We start from the raw sequence: 15,643 nt of genomic DNA, 5'->3' as shown, positions 1-15,643 counted from the left end.
TCCTTGCACTTACCATGACAGGAGGCCCAGATTAGGAGGAGAGATCCCCAGCCCTTCTTCAATATCTGGCAAGACTTCTCTTTCCTTTATGCCTGGATCTTTAAAAAGAAAAAAAAAAAAAAGGACAAAATTGGCAATTTTCCCCCTACTTGGCCTTACCCTAATTAAAGGAACTGTAAATACATGGACCTAAAGACCTGACCAGAATCAGCCAAGAAAAAGTTGATTATCACCCAGACAATTCCCACTAATCAAATCCAAACTCCACAGTGGCTTTGTGAAAATCCTCCTGGTCATAACCTATTTGGGCAAAAAAGTAGCAAAGGCTCATGTTCCTAATGTTGACAGTAATACAAAAAATGTGAAAATCATAAAGCAATAATAATTAAAACCAACCTGCAAATGCAAAAAACAATATTCTTGGATTATTACAGGATGTTTTTGTAGTTACCTGTAAATTCAAAATGGATCTCTCTATCCGTGGGTAACAAACTGGCTTACAAAGCAAAATACGAAAAAAATCACCTTATGGCCGTAATATTCTATGTTCATCTGAAAATTCACATAAACTATGCTAATATCTTTACCTGGTTTTTAAAAACAATTAAAGGGATGGAGAAGGAATATTCAACTAGAAACTCAAAGACAGGCCAGTAAGAGCACTATCATCTTGTTAATAAGTTGCTTTTTAAAAAAATAGATTAGTTGCATGCAAAGCCAGCATTTCTGGTTTGATAAACTTCCATGAATATAGGATATTTTAGGGAGTCTGGGACTCAATACTCAAAATAAACTCTTTAAGAACAGTCTAAGTGAGGGAAGAGAGAACATCAAAGGAGTGGCAGGGCCCAAAACATGTGGAGCCTTGCATAGTTGTGAGCAGAGGAGTAGCATGAGGTGACTTAAAGGATGGCTCTGACTGTTAGGTGGGAACAGACTAGACTGTTGGGGGGCTGAGGAACACAGGAGGAAGCAGAAAGACCAGTTAGAAGGCAATAATCACTACAAGGCAGTAGTGATGGAAATAGCGGGATATTGCTGGATTCTGGATATATTTGGAAATTATCACCCACAGGATTTGAGCTGATGAATGAGATAAGAGAAAAAGAGAGAACTTGAACTTTTTAGTTTCAGCAACTGGAAGCAAGGATTTCCCATTTATTGATGAAGGAAGACCACAAGAAAAATGGATTCCCCACTCTGTGAAGGTACAGGAGGGGAAACTGGGAATAACAGGTTCCATCTTAGATACGTTAATGTTTGAGATGCCTATTAGATATCCAACTGAAGATACCAAGTAGAGAGCTGAATAAACCAGCCTGGAGATGAAGAAGATGGAAGCTAGAGATATTAACAAAAATCTGGGAGATATACATGTGTGAATGGCATTAAAGCTACTTAATTCAGGAACAAATACAGATGGAGAAGCTAAGAAGATCAAAGATAGCAGTTTGAGGTGCTCCACTGTTTAGAGGCTGGAAGGGTGAGGAAGAACCAAGTGGTTCAGTAACAAACCAAGTCAGAGTCATCATTCTTACCATTCTTCAAACCCAAAACAAATCTTTGTGATTTACCTAGCTCAAGAACACAAGTTAGCATAAAATTCTTACTTACTCATTCATTTCAATAAGTATTTATTCAATAACTACTGTATTCCAGGCACTGTTCTAGATTTAGAGGAGACAACTGTGTACAAAAAATTCATGGAGCTTAATTTTACTGCGTGTCTTCCCCACCAGAAACAAACCAATAGATATGTTTATGCCAGGTTATGTAATACGTTTATGTAAGTGTTACAAAGAAAATAAAGCAAAGTTTGGGGATAGGGAGTAACAAAGAAGTGCTATTTTAGATGGGGTGGCAAGAGTATGTAAAGAGGCACCCTGGTGGAATTAACTAAAAAGGAGAGGAAGAAAGGCAAAGAAACTATTTCTGAGGGTATAAACTTATTAGAAGAAATGTTTTAAAGATCACTTTAAAAAGAAACACCTGCTGGACAAACTAAAAAAGAACAAAACTGTCCTAATGTTGTGCAAAACACATTTTTGTGTATTAGAATTAAACTTCTGATGACAGCATTACATACACAAACTGCTATATCTTAAACAACTTAAATGGAAGTGAATGTATTTGATATGTTTTGCAAAACAACTCAAAATGCAGCTCCAGTGATGAAGATATTAATGTCAAAAATGTAGGTGGAATGTGGAGAAGCTGAAACCCTCAGACATTGCTGGTAAGAATGTAAAATGCTGCAACCTCTGTGGAAAACAATTTGGCAATTCCTTAAGTTACACACAGTCACCACATCAGGCATCAGTTCTACTCCCAGGTATATATCTGTGAGAACTGAAAACATATGTCCACATAAAAACTGCACACAAATGTTCACAGCAGCATTATTCATCATAGCCAAAAAGTAGAAATACTCCAAATGTCCATCAACTGATGAGTGAATAAACAAAATGTGGTATATTCACACAGTGGAATATTACTCGGGAATAAAAAGGATTGAAATACTGATACACAACACAACATGGATGAATCTGAAAACAGTATACTAAGTAAAAGAAGCTAGGCATAAAAGACCACATGTTGTACAATTCTATGTATACAAAATGTCCAGAATAGATAAATCCATAGAGACAAAAAGTATATTAGTGGTTGTCAGGGGTTAGGTTGAGGAAGAAACAGGGGGTGACTGCTCACGGATACAGGGTATCTTTGTAGGGTGATGGAAATGTTCTGGAATTAGATAATGGTGGTGTTCATTGCCATTATACACATACTAAAAACTCCTGAATTGTATACTTTAAAGGAGTGAGCATTATGTGGTGTGAATTACAGCTCAATAAAAAAATGTACGTGAAGAGTATGAATATAATCAAACTCTTCATTAAATACTAAAAATAATCTTACTGCAAAAAAGTTATGGGACCAATCCAGCAGCAATGAGTATTCTAAGCATCTAGACTATGGTCTCTAAAGACCAATTCCAACTTCAAAAAGAGCAGCAGCCCTTGAGAAGTAATAGACAATTCTAGGTCTTGCACAGAAAATGTGTAATTTGATTCCAGAACATATTATTAAATTGGAAAGCAAGCAAACTATCAAAGACTACTGAGGTTATGTCAAAAGGACTTGGGAGCCGACTTGAACAGACTTACTGGCCAAAAAAGGAATAATCTGAGCAAAAATGGTAAATGCAATGGATTCAGTTTCAATACACTGAAGTATGAGTTCATAATGATACTCTCTCTCTCTCTCTCATTGGTCACTGCTGGAGAAGGCTATATAACCAACCTCTTATTTTTGAAAAATAGTAAATAAGGGGAAATAACTATTATTTATCCTGCTTTTCCTATACAAACTGAACCTTTATGCTAGTAGTTGGTAAAAGGGGAGTATTCCACCTAGTACATGAAGAAGGAAAGACAGAAATAGCTATCACCACTTTACAACTGCTAATGAAATATAGGATGCAAATAACCATCTAGTCTACACACTAGAAAACTACAGAAAAATAATACTTTTTTTTTTTTTTTTGAGGAAGATCAGCCCTGAGCTAACTAATGCCAATCTTCCTCTTTTTGCTGAGGAAGACTGGCCCTGAGCTAACACCCATGCCCATCTTCCTCTACTTTATATGTGGGACGCCTACCACAGCATGGCTTTTGCCAAGCGGTGCCATGGCCGCAGCCGGGATCCGAACCGGCGAACCCCAGGCTGCCAAAGTGGAACGTGTGCACTTAACTGCTGCGCCACCGGGCCAGCCCCAATACAAATTTTTAAAGTAAACTGCAAGACAAAAGAGAGAGATGGAAGGGAAATCTAGAGATTCAAAGAAACTTAATATGTCAACCAATTGCAATATATGGACTTTTTTTGGATCCTGATTCAAAGTATAAAATAAGTTGAGACATTCAGAGAAATCTGACTACATACTAAATATCTGATATTAAGGAATTATTATTAATTTTCTGTATAACTGACAATATTTTTTGCAGTTTATGGTTTTTTAAAAAAGAGTTTATCTTTTAGATATACAACTGAAATATGCACACATGAAGTGATACATCAAGGAGTAGGCAGAAAGAGTAGGAATATCTATAAAACAGGATGGGCCATGAGTTGATACCTTTTGAAGTCCAATTAGATAAGTAAATAGAGATTCATTAAACTATTTTCTCTACTTTTATACATTTAAAATTTTCACATAATGAAGTTTTCTTAACATCATGGGAATTCTTCTACCTCAAAACCCCCAGTTATTGAATAATTTAAAGGGTCAAAGTTGTAGCTGTCAGAAAACCAGTGCTCTTACAGTGAACATATCAACATGCACTGTGTCTTTTAAGAATTTTTTAGTGAAATTTAAAGAAAAACTCTCACAGGCACCACAGACTTAGCTGTCCCAACTGAAATTTACTCATCTGCAGTGACACTGAACTAGAAATCAAATTTCACTTACAAAGTAAACTGTCGATCAACAGATATATCTACATTAGCTATTTTCCAAGTCAAGTCCAATTTTTTAATGAGTACAGAAATACTAAGACAAAGATTTGCCACTTAGGATTAAAAGTCTCAATTTAAACACATTCATTACCAAGAAATGATGCCTTCCATTTCTACATCAAATAAAGACTCTATAAAATGGTGTGCTGCACTTTAGTCAGTCAGTCAACAATTATCTGAGAACCTACTATATGTCAGACAGTATGACACTGTGCTGGTTCCTGCTCATATTCCAGTGTAGATGATGGAAACAAATAATAATACAAATTGTGCTAAATGTGATGAAGGAAACAAACGGGATGCTGAGACAGAGACTGGGGTCGGGGGGGCAGTGTGGAAGTCCCACTTTAGATAAGGTCGTCAGAAAAACTCTCTGAATAGCAAGTTTCTGGTACAGGAACAGCCTGGACCAGACATGTGTTCCTGACATGGGAAAGATTCCATCATTTTCAAAGGATTAAAAGGAGAAAACCAGTATAGCCAAAATGTAACTGAGTCAGAAAAAAAAATGGCCCATCTTGAAGGTAAAGAAATGCACAAGAGGGGCTGGCCCGGTGGCGCAGCGCTTAAGTGCCCACATTCCACTTCGGCAGCCCAGGGTTCGCCGGTTCGGATCCCAGGTGCGGACATGGCACTACTTGGCAAGCCATGCTGTGGTAGGCGTCCCACATATAAAGTAGAGGAAGATGGGTACGGATGTTAGCTCAAGGCCAGCCTTCCTCAGCAAAAAGAGGATTGGCAGCACATGTTAGTTTAGGGCCAATCTTCCTCAATCAATCAATCAATAAAAGAAATGCACAAGAGAAAGATCATATAAACAGTAAGGAGTGTAGATAACATTCCAAGTGTGATAGGAAGCCATGTCAAACAGCAGAATGACATGATTTGATTTTAAGATCACTCTGGCTACTGTGTGGTGAATAGATTAGAAAACAAAAAGAACAAAGAGAATCAGGAGACAATTACAGGAAGGAGGATGATGGCTTGATTTAAAATGGAGGCAGTACAGATATCACCTTACACCCGTTAGATTGGCAAAAACATCCAAAACCAAGAGTGACAAATGTTGGAGAGGATGTGGAGAAAAAAGAACCCTCACACACTGTTGGTGGGAATGCAAACTGGTACAGCCACTATGGAAAACAGTATGGAGATTTCTCAAAAAGTTAAAAATAGAAATACCCTATGACCCAGCCATCCCATTACTGGGTATCTATCCTAAGAACCTGATATCAGAAATCTCAAGAGTCCGTTGCACCCCTATGTTCATCACAGCATTATTTACAATAGCCAAGACGTGGAACCAGCCTACATGCCCAGAAACTGATGATTGGATAAAGAAGATGTGGTATATATACACAATGGAATACTACTCAGCCATAAAAAAAGACAAAATTGGCCCATTCACAACAACGTGGATGGACCTCGAGGGTATTATGTTAAGCGAAATAAGCCAGTCAGAGAAAGACGAACTCTATATGACTCCACTCATAGGTGGAAGTCAGTATATTGATAAGGAGATCTGATCGGTGGTTACCAGGGAAAAGGGGGGGTGGGGGGAGGGCACAGAGGGGGAAGTGGTGTACCGACAACATGACTAACAAAAATGTACAACTGAAATCTCACAAGGTTGTAATCTATCATAACATTAATAAAAAAAAATAAAAAATAAAAAATATAAAATGGAGGCAGTACAGATGGAATAAAAGCTTAAGGATGTGAAAGGTATTCTGGAATATAACTCACAGTAACAGATAAAGGCCTAGATATTGGGGCTAAGGGAAATTAAAGAATTTATGGTCTAGGAGGGGAGATAAGAAAACAAAAATATTTCAAAGACGTGCAGCTTTAAGCATCTGAGGAAAGGTAAGCTTTCTACAGGAATTTGAAGTTCATAAGAAAAAGCCATGATCATGGGCAACTCTGCAACCAACGTGAACCAAGTAGTTGCTGAAGGTCTTTATAAAACTACAAAGAGCAAATATGACCAACCCTTAAGAAATATTCAACAACTGACTCCCAAATCTTGGGTCCCAGAGTGGTAATTATACTATCATCACAAAAAGAAGAAACTGAGTCATTACTGTTAATCTAACAGAGGTAGTTTAATACTTTTTCATTTTTTAGTTGTAACAGTAATGCATGCTCCTTGTAAGAAATTTTAAAATAGAGGTGTAAAAAGTAACCAAGTATCCTCATATACTGCTGGTAGGAATGTAAATTGGTACAGCCTCGTTGGAAAATAGCCTGGCAGTTCCTCAAACCATTAAAAACAGAGTTACCACCTAACCAAGCAATTCCACTCCTAGCTTTCTACCCAAGAGAGAGAAACATATACATCCACACAAAAACTTGTGCATACACGTTTATAAAAGCACTATTCAAAATAGTCAAAAGGTGGAAACAACCCAAATGTTCCACTGACAAACGAATGGATAAACAAAATGTGGTATATCCAAAAATGGAATATTATTCAGCCAAGTATTGATATCTGTACCAATAAGGATGAACCTTGAACACATATGCTAAGTAAAAGAAGCCAATCACAAAAGACCACATTTTATATGTCATTTATATGAAATGTCCAGAACAGGGAAATCTACAGAGATAGAAAGTGGATTAGAGGTTGCTTATGGCTCGGGGGAGGTTGTTAAAGGGTATGGAGTTTCTTTTCAAAGTGATAAAATGTTCTGAAATTGACTGCAATGATGGTCGCACAACACTGAATATCCTGAGCCACTGCATTATACACTCTAAATGGATCAAATATATAGTATATGAATTATCTCTCAACAAATCTTTTTTTTTTAAGTAAGCAAGCAGAAGTTCCCTTCTCACTTTTTGTTGCCTTTCACTTTACCTACACGTAAGTACAACCACTGTTAACTATTTTATAATTCTGTCCAGGATACTTCTTTATGTATATACAAAGACACACATAATCTACCAAAAAAAGAGAGAGAGCGGCCGGCCCAGCGGCACAGCGGTTAAGTGCGCATATTCCACTTCGGCAGCCTGGGGTTCGCTGGTTCAGATCCCGAGTACGGACATGGCACCACTTGGCATGCCATGCTGTGGTAGGTGTCCCACATATAAAGTAGAGGAAGATGGGCATGGATGTTAGCTCAGGGCCAGTCTTCCTCAGCAAAAAGAGGAGGATTGGCAGTAGTTAGCTGAGGGCTAATCTTCCTCAGAGGAAAAGAAAGAGAGAGAAAGAGAGAGAGGGTCATACTACATACATTAATTGAAGAAAAAAGTTGCAAAACAATGAATCAAATCCTTCCTGTGTCAGTACATACTTTCAGACAGCAGTTCAGTATTCCATTATATTCCAGTCTACCACAACTTAACCATGAACCAATTGCTGAGATATTTAGGTTATTTCCATTTTTCTGTTACAATCAAAAAAGCCACAGTAACCATCTTTGCCCATATCTCTGCAAGTCACAATTTCTACAGCCCTGATTCTTAAAAATAAATTTATGAAAAGATACATATGTGGGGGCAGGGGGAAGAGGTTCATTATTGCTTAAGACCACACAGACTTACTCCTATATTTATGGAAAAAAAAAATTAACCAAAACATATTTATCAACTCGATAGAAGTTTTAATGTTCTATAATCTAAAAGGTTAAAATATTAAATACCCATAAGCAGTATTTGTATTAATTCTGAAGCATGTTTGTACATGTACAAAAAAATGATACAACTGTTAACAACGGTTACCCTTCTAAGGAAGAAGGTGAGAACAGGGACTTTCAGTTTTTATACTTTTAGAATTACACTTATAATTAGGAAAGTAAACTTTTCTACAAAGAAGTTCATAAGAAGGAAACTCAATATTTCATAAAAGGTTTTCACTTAACCTAAGACAGAGTGTGACAATAATGACCCCAATCAAAAAAACAATCAGGGACATAGAGCAATGGCTCTGAGGGCAGATGAGATAAGAGTCCTGAGCCAGCCATACACTAATCTATGACACTGAGGGCAAGTCATGCCACCTCTCTGAGCCTCTGTTTCTTCATCTGTAAAATGAGAATAAAAAATGCATCAAAGAGTTGTGAGGATTAAAAGATAATGCATACAGTGTGCTTAGTATAGTTACTGGCATATAGAAACAAGCACTTTTTAAAATCATTCATTAAGTAAGAAATTCCATTACCCACAAACAATTTAGAAAAGGCAGTTCCCATCTCTGCCCTCTTTTTTTAATATACATATATACATGTGCGCATGCGTACAACATATATATACGCACATATACATGCACACATGCGTACGCAAATACATACTTATTTTTTCTGAACCACTGAAAAGAGAGTTGCATACGCCACGCCTCTTTACCCCTTACTACTTGAGTACATACTTCCTAAGAACAAAAATAATCTCTTACATAATCACAAGCTCTGGTTTTCAAATTCAGGAAATTTAACATTGATGTAGTACTTGAATCTATTTTCTATATTCCAATTTGGTCAACTGACATAATTATATCCTTTACAGTGATTTTTTTTCCCTCCATAAAGGATCCAGTCTAGGATCACATATTGGATCTAGCTGTCATAGCTCTTAAGTTTCTTTCAATCTGGGACATATATTATATTAATTCAAACAATATTCTTCCCGACATAAAAATTAATTTAATAATCTCACATCTTTCCCTCTATACCTAAGCCATGTTTCTTCAGATATGAATGCAACAATTCTTCATTCTGTTTTGTAAACAGAATCTAAGTCTTAGAGGCCTTATCTAAAGTTAATAATGATTCTGAAGTTAAAAATCAATAAACATTTACATTATTATGGCAATGTAAAAATTAAACACTGCAGCCAAGTAATACGTTAGGATTACATTTCCTTCTTTAAAGGCCTAATATGTGACCCACTGGGCCAAATAAAGGATAAGATTCTTATTCTAAGCATTAGAGTCAAATGATTTCTCTTTTCTTAATATATGCATGAAAATTTGACAGCTAGGATCTGCAGGTTTCTCCGGGCTCCATCATCACTATCACACCATGGATGTAACTTCTGAGAAATCTTTACAGAAGTAAAATATCATTTAATCTTCCTACTGAACACGGTATCTCATCTTTCAGGCACCAGCTAAGGAGAACTTACTCAATTCTTCATGCAATAACTAAAACTTACACTTGCAAACAATAACTCAACCAAGTGAGACAAAGAGCAAGCAACTTGGACTACAAGGACACAGATTATACATACAATATAAATCCTTCACTATAGCTAGAAAGAAGGAAAAACACAGCACCCTGAATCAACAAGATTATGATAACTACTCTCTATTAGAACCACAGAATCTATTCTCCGTTATTCTTACCAAAAAAACCACAAAAATCCTAATTAAAATGAAATTATACTGAGAAGACACTGGTATCCCAGGATTTAGGGAATGTTTGTGTGAACTGAAATTCAAATATGAGGATAGTTCTTGCCTTCAAGGTGCTCACAATCCTAAAATAAGGCAGAGTGTGATTAGCGATATAGAAATAGTATTACACGAGGATGCAAAAGACAAAGAAATGGATTCTGATGTGGGCACTCAAGGAAGGCTTTTTGGAACACTCAAGCTTTTAATGGTTGAACCAGCCAGATTCTGAGCTACTGAGACAAAGGGGGAACAGGAGTGGCACAAGCAAAGAATGAGACCAAAAAAAAAAAAAGCACAGTGCAAAGTATTTGAGGGACAGTAAGCAGGTCAGTGTGGCCACAGCAAAAGGTGTTCTAGGTGTGTGGGAAAAACAGGGTGACTAGCTGCAGGAGATGTGTTTAAAGCCCACTGGTGAAGAGACTAAAAGGCCATGCTAAGAAGTTTGATGCTTATTCTGGAGACAAAGTCATGCTAAAGTTTTTGCAACAAGGGAATGATTTGGATCTAAAAACTTAACAAAGCAACAATTTCTCTTTTCAATAAAATTAGATTATAATTTCCTAAATTAAAAAGAAGGCAGAAACATGAGACAGTAATAAAGACTTAGGTAGAAAGAGATAAACACAGGCCCATGAAAGGAAGGACAAGACAGGGATTAACATCCACACTGAGGACAGGACTAACAAAATTTTTAGAACTTGTTTTCTAGTGAAACATCTAGTAATGAGGCCTTGATTTTCATACAGATATATAACAATTTAAGAAAACTCAAAACAAGAATCAAGCTTGAATTTGAAAGAATTCCATCCTGCTAAAGACTGTCCACTTTAAACAAAAAATTAGGGCTATAATTCATTTAATCTCAACATAAATACAAGTTTCCGGGAACACTATATTAGATTATGGCACAACTATATATGGGAAAAGTAATCTGACTTGAGTCCTAGTGAAAAAAACACCATATTTAGAGACTTAACATTAAAGTTAACATACAAGACCTCATCTAAATAATTAGGTACACAAACAGACCCCAAAAATTAATCTTAATTTAAATTAAATTTAAAGTAAATTAGTAGGGAGAAAAAATTAGTAAATTGAAGGGGGGGGGACCAAACTCACCTAATGAAGTTTGTCCCAAGAACTTTTTCTACGAGAACGTTTCATAAGAACATCTGCAAAAGAAAAACCAGTAGTTTTACAATGACAAATATCCTAAGAATCAAGTTAAGCCACTTCGATCTCCCCACAAGACTCTTCTCTAGAAGTTAGAATGCCGTGACAACATGTTATTTGTTAAATTATTACGATACAGACCATTTAATCAACTACAGATTTTAGAAGGTTTAATTGCGCAAAATGGGCTCACCCAGGCCTCAGCATGCCTTTGAAAACTGTGGAAGTGTCCAAACAGAATTTCCAGGAACCTACAGATACTCCTATTTAAGGGTTTTTCTCAATCAAGCAAGCATGATTTCTGATGGCTTCTCAGGTAAATCTTCATGACTACAGGAACAAGTACTTTAAAAAACTAAAACTAACCCAGGAAGTCTAGGCTTGGACTTGGTAGTTTAAGGTGTTTTGTACACATAATTGGCCTCTACCAAGGCATCTTTTATGTGTAAGGGGGCGGAAATCAGGGCACAGTAGGAAGGTAGGGAGGAGGGAGTATAGTTGAAACAAAGAATTCTTGTCACAACTAAGCAACAATCTGACCTTTACAGAGATAAAAGATCTAACGGACCTGATTCCTTTGTAAGGATTTCTCTCAGTATTTGCAGACAACTCATCCTTCTAGGCTGACTGTTTACGTGACATGAAGTCACATACATGAACAAGACCGTACAAAATACCAAAATCCTAAAATTAAGGAGTCAGTTAACATAGCACATTATTCATATAACCTCCAGGAACATTTTAACTGAATAAGAACCATAAAAGGGAGGCTAAACACGCAATAATAAAGTTTTCTAATCATCCTACAAGTATTATTTTTGTCTCTCAGTAACTTTTTTTTTTTTTAAAGATTTTATTTTTTTTCCTTTTTTTCCCCAAAGCCCCCCGGTACATAGTTGTATATTCTTCGTTGTGGGTCCTTCTAGTTGTGGTATGTGGGATGCTGCCTCAGCGTGGTTTGATGAGCAGTGCCATTTCCGGGCCCAGGATTCGAACCAACGAAACACTGGGCCGCCTGCAGTGGAGCGCGCGAACTTAACCACTCGGCCACGGGGCCAGCCCCCGTCCCTCAGTAACTTTTAATTTAAATTTTGTAACTCAGGCCATATTAACCACATACTATATGGGAAAGGAAATAAAGTTATTCATAATTTGCAACTGCAGAAACAAACCATATTAAGTATCAAGATTGGTCTTGCTAAAGTTGTTTAACAAGGTATAATAGAGAAGTTGTATGCTACTGCACGGAAGGTGGGGAGGTTGTAAATCTGTAACACCTTTTCTTGCTAGAGTATAATTTTTGCTGTGTATTTGAGCACTGAAATACATATTACAATTTTTTCCTTTATACTAAAGTTATAAATTGATTTTTTTTTTTTGAGAAAGATTAGCCCTGAGCTAACATCTGCTGCCAATCCTCCTCTTTTTTGCTGAGGAAGACTAGCCCTGAGCTAACATCCGTGCCCATCTTCCTCTACTTTATATGTGGGACACTTGCCACAGCATGGCTTGACAAGCGGTACAGAGGTCCACACCTGGGATTCCAACCAGCAAACCTGGGGCCGTGGAAGCAGAACATGTTAACTTATCCATAGCGCCACTGGGCCGGCCCCTATTAACTGATTTTTAAAACTTATGTTTGTAGGTACATTATATTATCTATGTATTTTACTTTAGGGTAATAAAGAAACATTTGTTAAAAAGAACAGATGCTGGGTCTCTTTGTCCTTATCTGATTTGAAAAAAAAAAAAATCCAGATGGAATAGTACATGTGAAGGAACATTCTACTTAAAAAGTATTACATACAAAATGATGAGACATAGCTCACTGGAACTCAACAAGTGTCATGGGGCCAGCCCCGTGGCTCAGTGGTTGAGTTTGCACACTCCACTTCGGTGGCCCAGGGTTTCGCAGGTTCACATCCTGGGCACGGACTGGCGCCGCTCACTGGGCCACGGTGGGGTGGTGTCCCACATGCCACAGCTAGAAGGACCCACAATTAAAATATACAACTAAGTACTGGGGGGACTTGGGGAGAAAAGGCAGAAAAAAAAAAAAGTGTCAGAGTACGTACTACAAGGTTAACTGTCCAAAGACATGCCATGTGCTCAGAGTTCAGAGGAGGGACAGCCCAGGGAGGCTTCACAGGAAACAGAGAATTTCAAACAGGTTGTTAAAGATTGGGTGGGATTTAACTAAAGAGAAAGAAGGAACTAGAGTAATTCAAGAGAGGATGGCTGTTAATACCAAAGTAGGAAGAAAGCACAGCATTTGTGAGAAATAGAGAATAGGTCAGAATATTAAGAGAGCATTGAAGAAGGTAAGACTAGAAAGGCAGGACACAACCAAAGGCTTTAAGCTTTATGAGAGGAGAACAATAACACAAAAAGTGGTGGTGCTGAACAGAAGACAGTAGCAAGTAGGATGGTTTGGAAGGGAAAAGTCATTTACAATGTTCCTGGAATTGCCAAGGGCCCAATATTTCAATAATGAAAATGCAGAGGAAGACACCAAAGTGCGTGAAAGCATTAATTGCCTGAGCTTGATAACTGATTAGGAATGGGGAAAAAAGAAGCAGAGCAAGTTGTTAAAGATAACTGCAAAATTATAAGGCCTGCAGTGAGTAGAAAAAGGATGATATTGCTAAAAAATTAAGGGCAGCTTCCAAGGAAGCAACACCAGCTATGATATGCTGGCTTTAAAGGTGGCCTCCCAAGTAGATGATGTACACCCAGAAGATAATTGATGGGGGGACGAGGAGGAGATGTGGAATTAAATTCAAGAGACAGGTCCAGTCTAGACATAAGAATGAATCGATGGTGCTAGATTTAATTCAAGGAAATCACTATACAATAGAAGAATAATCTGACATGTTTTAGAATGTATTTGGTAATTTATTCTGTCAAAGATACAAGAAGTTCATGAATACAGAAGTGTTTGTGTAAAGTGTTCACAGGTGTAAAGTTCCAAGAGATGGACCAAACAACAGGCAGATTCAACAACAAGGTTCAGGCAGGTCTGCTTCAATGCTGGCAATGACTCTTCTTCCCAATAAACACAAGCAAACATCTACTTAGTTGGAAACAAGTATGTCACTGTGAAACATTGCCAACAAAATTAAAAACGCCCATGCCTCTTAGGACTATTTACCAGATAAAGGTGATGTGAGGTGAGTCTGAAAGCAGCTCTCCAGTGCCACAAGCTACCTTCCCATGATACCAGCAGGTATTCCATGTTACCAGTCATGTACACCTCAGAGAGTAAAAGCAGTTAAGTTTGGGTGACCTTGAACATTCATATATTTGAAGAGGTAGAATGCAAAGTGGTTATGTTAAACCTAAGCAATTACCTAAAGTATCTAATTACAAGGGATTCTTAAACATATTAAGCAATAATGAAGAGACAACCAGGGTGGGGGCTGGGGCAGGGTTTAACTAGAGTCACCTAAAGTTCCGTCTCCAAGTGAAAAAAAAAATCTTTCTGAAGTTACCTGAACTAAGATGTAAAAATTTTACAATCACATATTTTACTATAAACAGGAATTTATCTACTACAGAAAACCCTAAAAAGAGTAAAAAATCAATATATTTAAATATTAAATACTATAATACTGGATATCACTGTGCAGCTGCATTGGAGAGGTGAATCTAACACAACAGTCAAAGTCCCCTTCTGGAAGACAATGAAGTCATGACTAAAAGGAAGGGCATGGAGGCCATAAGAAGGCTGATAAGAAATGAACACGTACATGGAACAGTTTATGTGATCATCTGTATGCCACCTACCACATAAGCTTCAACAAGGGCAAAGAGGCACACTAATTTGGACCATTTATATGATAAAAGAATTCAAACTACAAACACTAATCAGACTGAACCAAATTCATGAGGAAAAACTAAGAGACTCAGGCCGGGGCTGGGGCGGGGGGTGGGGAAGGTTAAGCAGCACTTTTTTTTAGCTAGGGTGCATTTTAACTTCGAAAGAACAACAGAATGTTTTCTACAGTCTTGTGCAGGATAATTAAGAGTTTAAAACTTTAAGAAGGAAACACTGAATAACAATTTTAAAGGCATCTTTTATTTTCACTGTATGTGAAAGAAATGGCTTTTCCTGCATATGCATTGCATATAAAGAAACAGATTCACAGCAAAACTTAAGCGTAGGGGCAATATAAAAATAATTCAGAGATGTTAAATTTTAGGAAGTAACTTTACAACTCCTGCTACTTTGGGCGAGTTTTTCAGCTTCTTAGTGTTTTCCTCATTTATGCCTAATAACTTTTCAGTGACTTGATGGATGATATGACTTCCCCAAACCAGGATGGCATGTTGGGTATGATTATTCCATGGTGGAGAGATGATTTAATCACTAGCAGTAAACAAAAGCCAACCATTTATCAACTGAGTAAAACTACTGTGGCGTGATCTTAGTCCCTGAACAGAAGCCCAAATCTCAGGTTCTCTAAAACCTTTGCTGCTGGGGCCAGCCCAGTGGCGCAGCAGTTAAGTGTGCACGTTCCACTTCAGCAGCCCGGGGTTCGCTGTTTTGGATCCCGG

At 37.5% G+C, this 15,643-nt stretch overlaps 1 protein-coding gene across 15 annotated transcripts in view; it reads right to left on the bottom strand.

Moving 5' to 3' along the window:
• MTMR3 (myotubularin related protein 3) overlaps positions 1 to 15,643 on the bottom strand; it is a 142,500-nt gene that overhangs the window by 56,198 nt on the left and 70,659 nt on the right. For 14 of the 15 annotated variants that reach the window (XM_046639339.1, XM_046639336.1, XM_046639334.1 and 11 more), the window contains 2 exons: positions 11,033 to 11,085; positions 14 to 98 (listed from right to left, as the gene is read on the bottom strand). In XM_046639339.1, the coding sequence (XP_046495295.1) occupies positions 14 to 16 (3 nt within the window). In that variant the 5' untranslated portion in view covers positions 17 to 98; positions 11,033 to 11,085. The remainder of the gene's footprint in view (positions 1 to 13; positions 99 to 11,032; positions 11,086 to 15,643) is intronic. The other variant, XM_046639338.1, reaches the window with a different exon arrangement.

The sequence above is a fragment of the Equus quagga genome, chromosome 15 (genome assembly GCF_021613505.1).
Source record: "Equus quagga isolate Etosha38 chromosome 15, UCLA_HA_Equagga_1.0, whole genome shotgun sequence".
In the NCBI taxonomy this organism is placed as follows: domain Eukaryota; kingdom Metazoa; phylum Chordata; class Mammalia; order Perissodactyla; family Equidae; genus Equus; species Equus quagga.
This window is presented reverse-complemented; position numbering and strand designations above follow the sequence as displayed.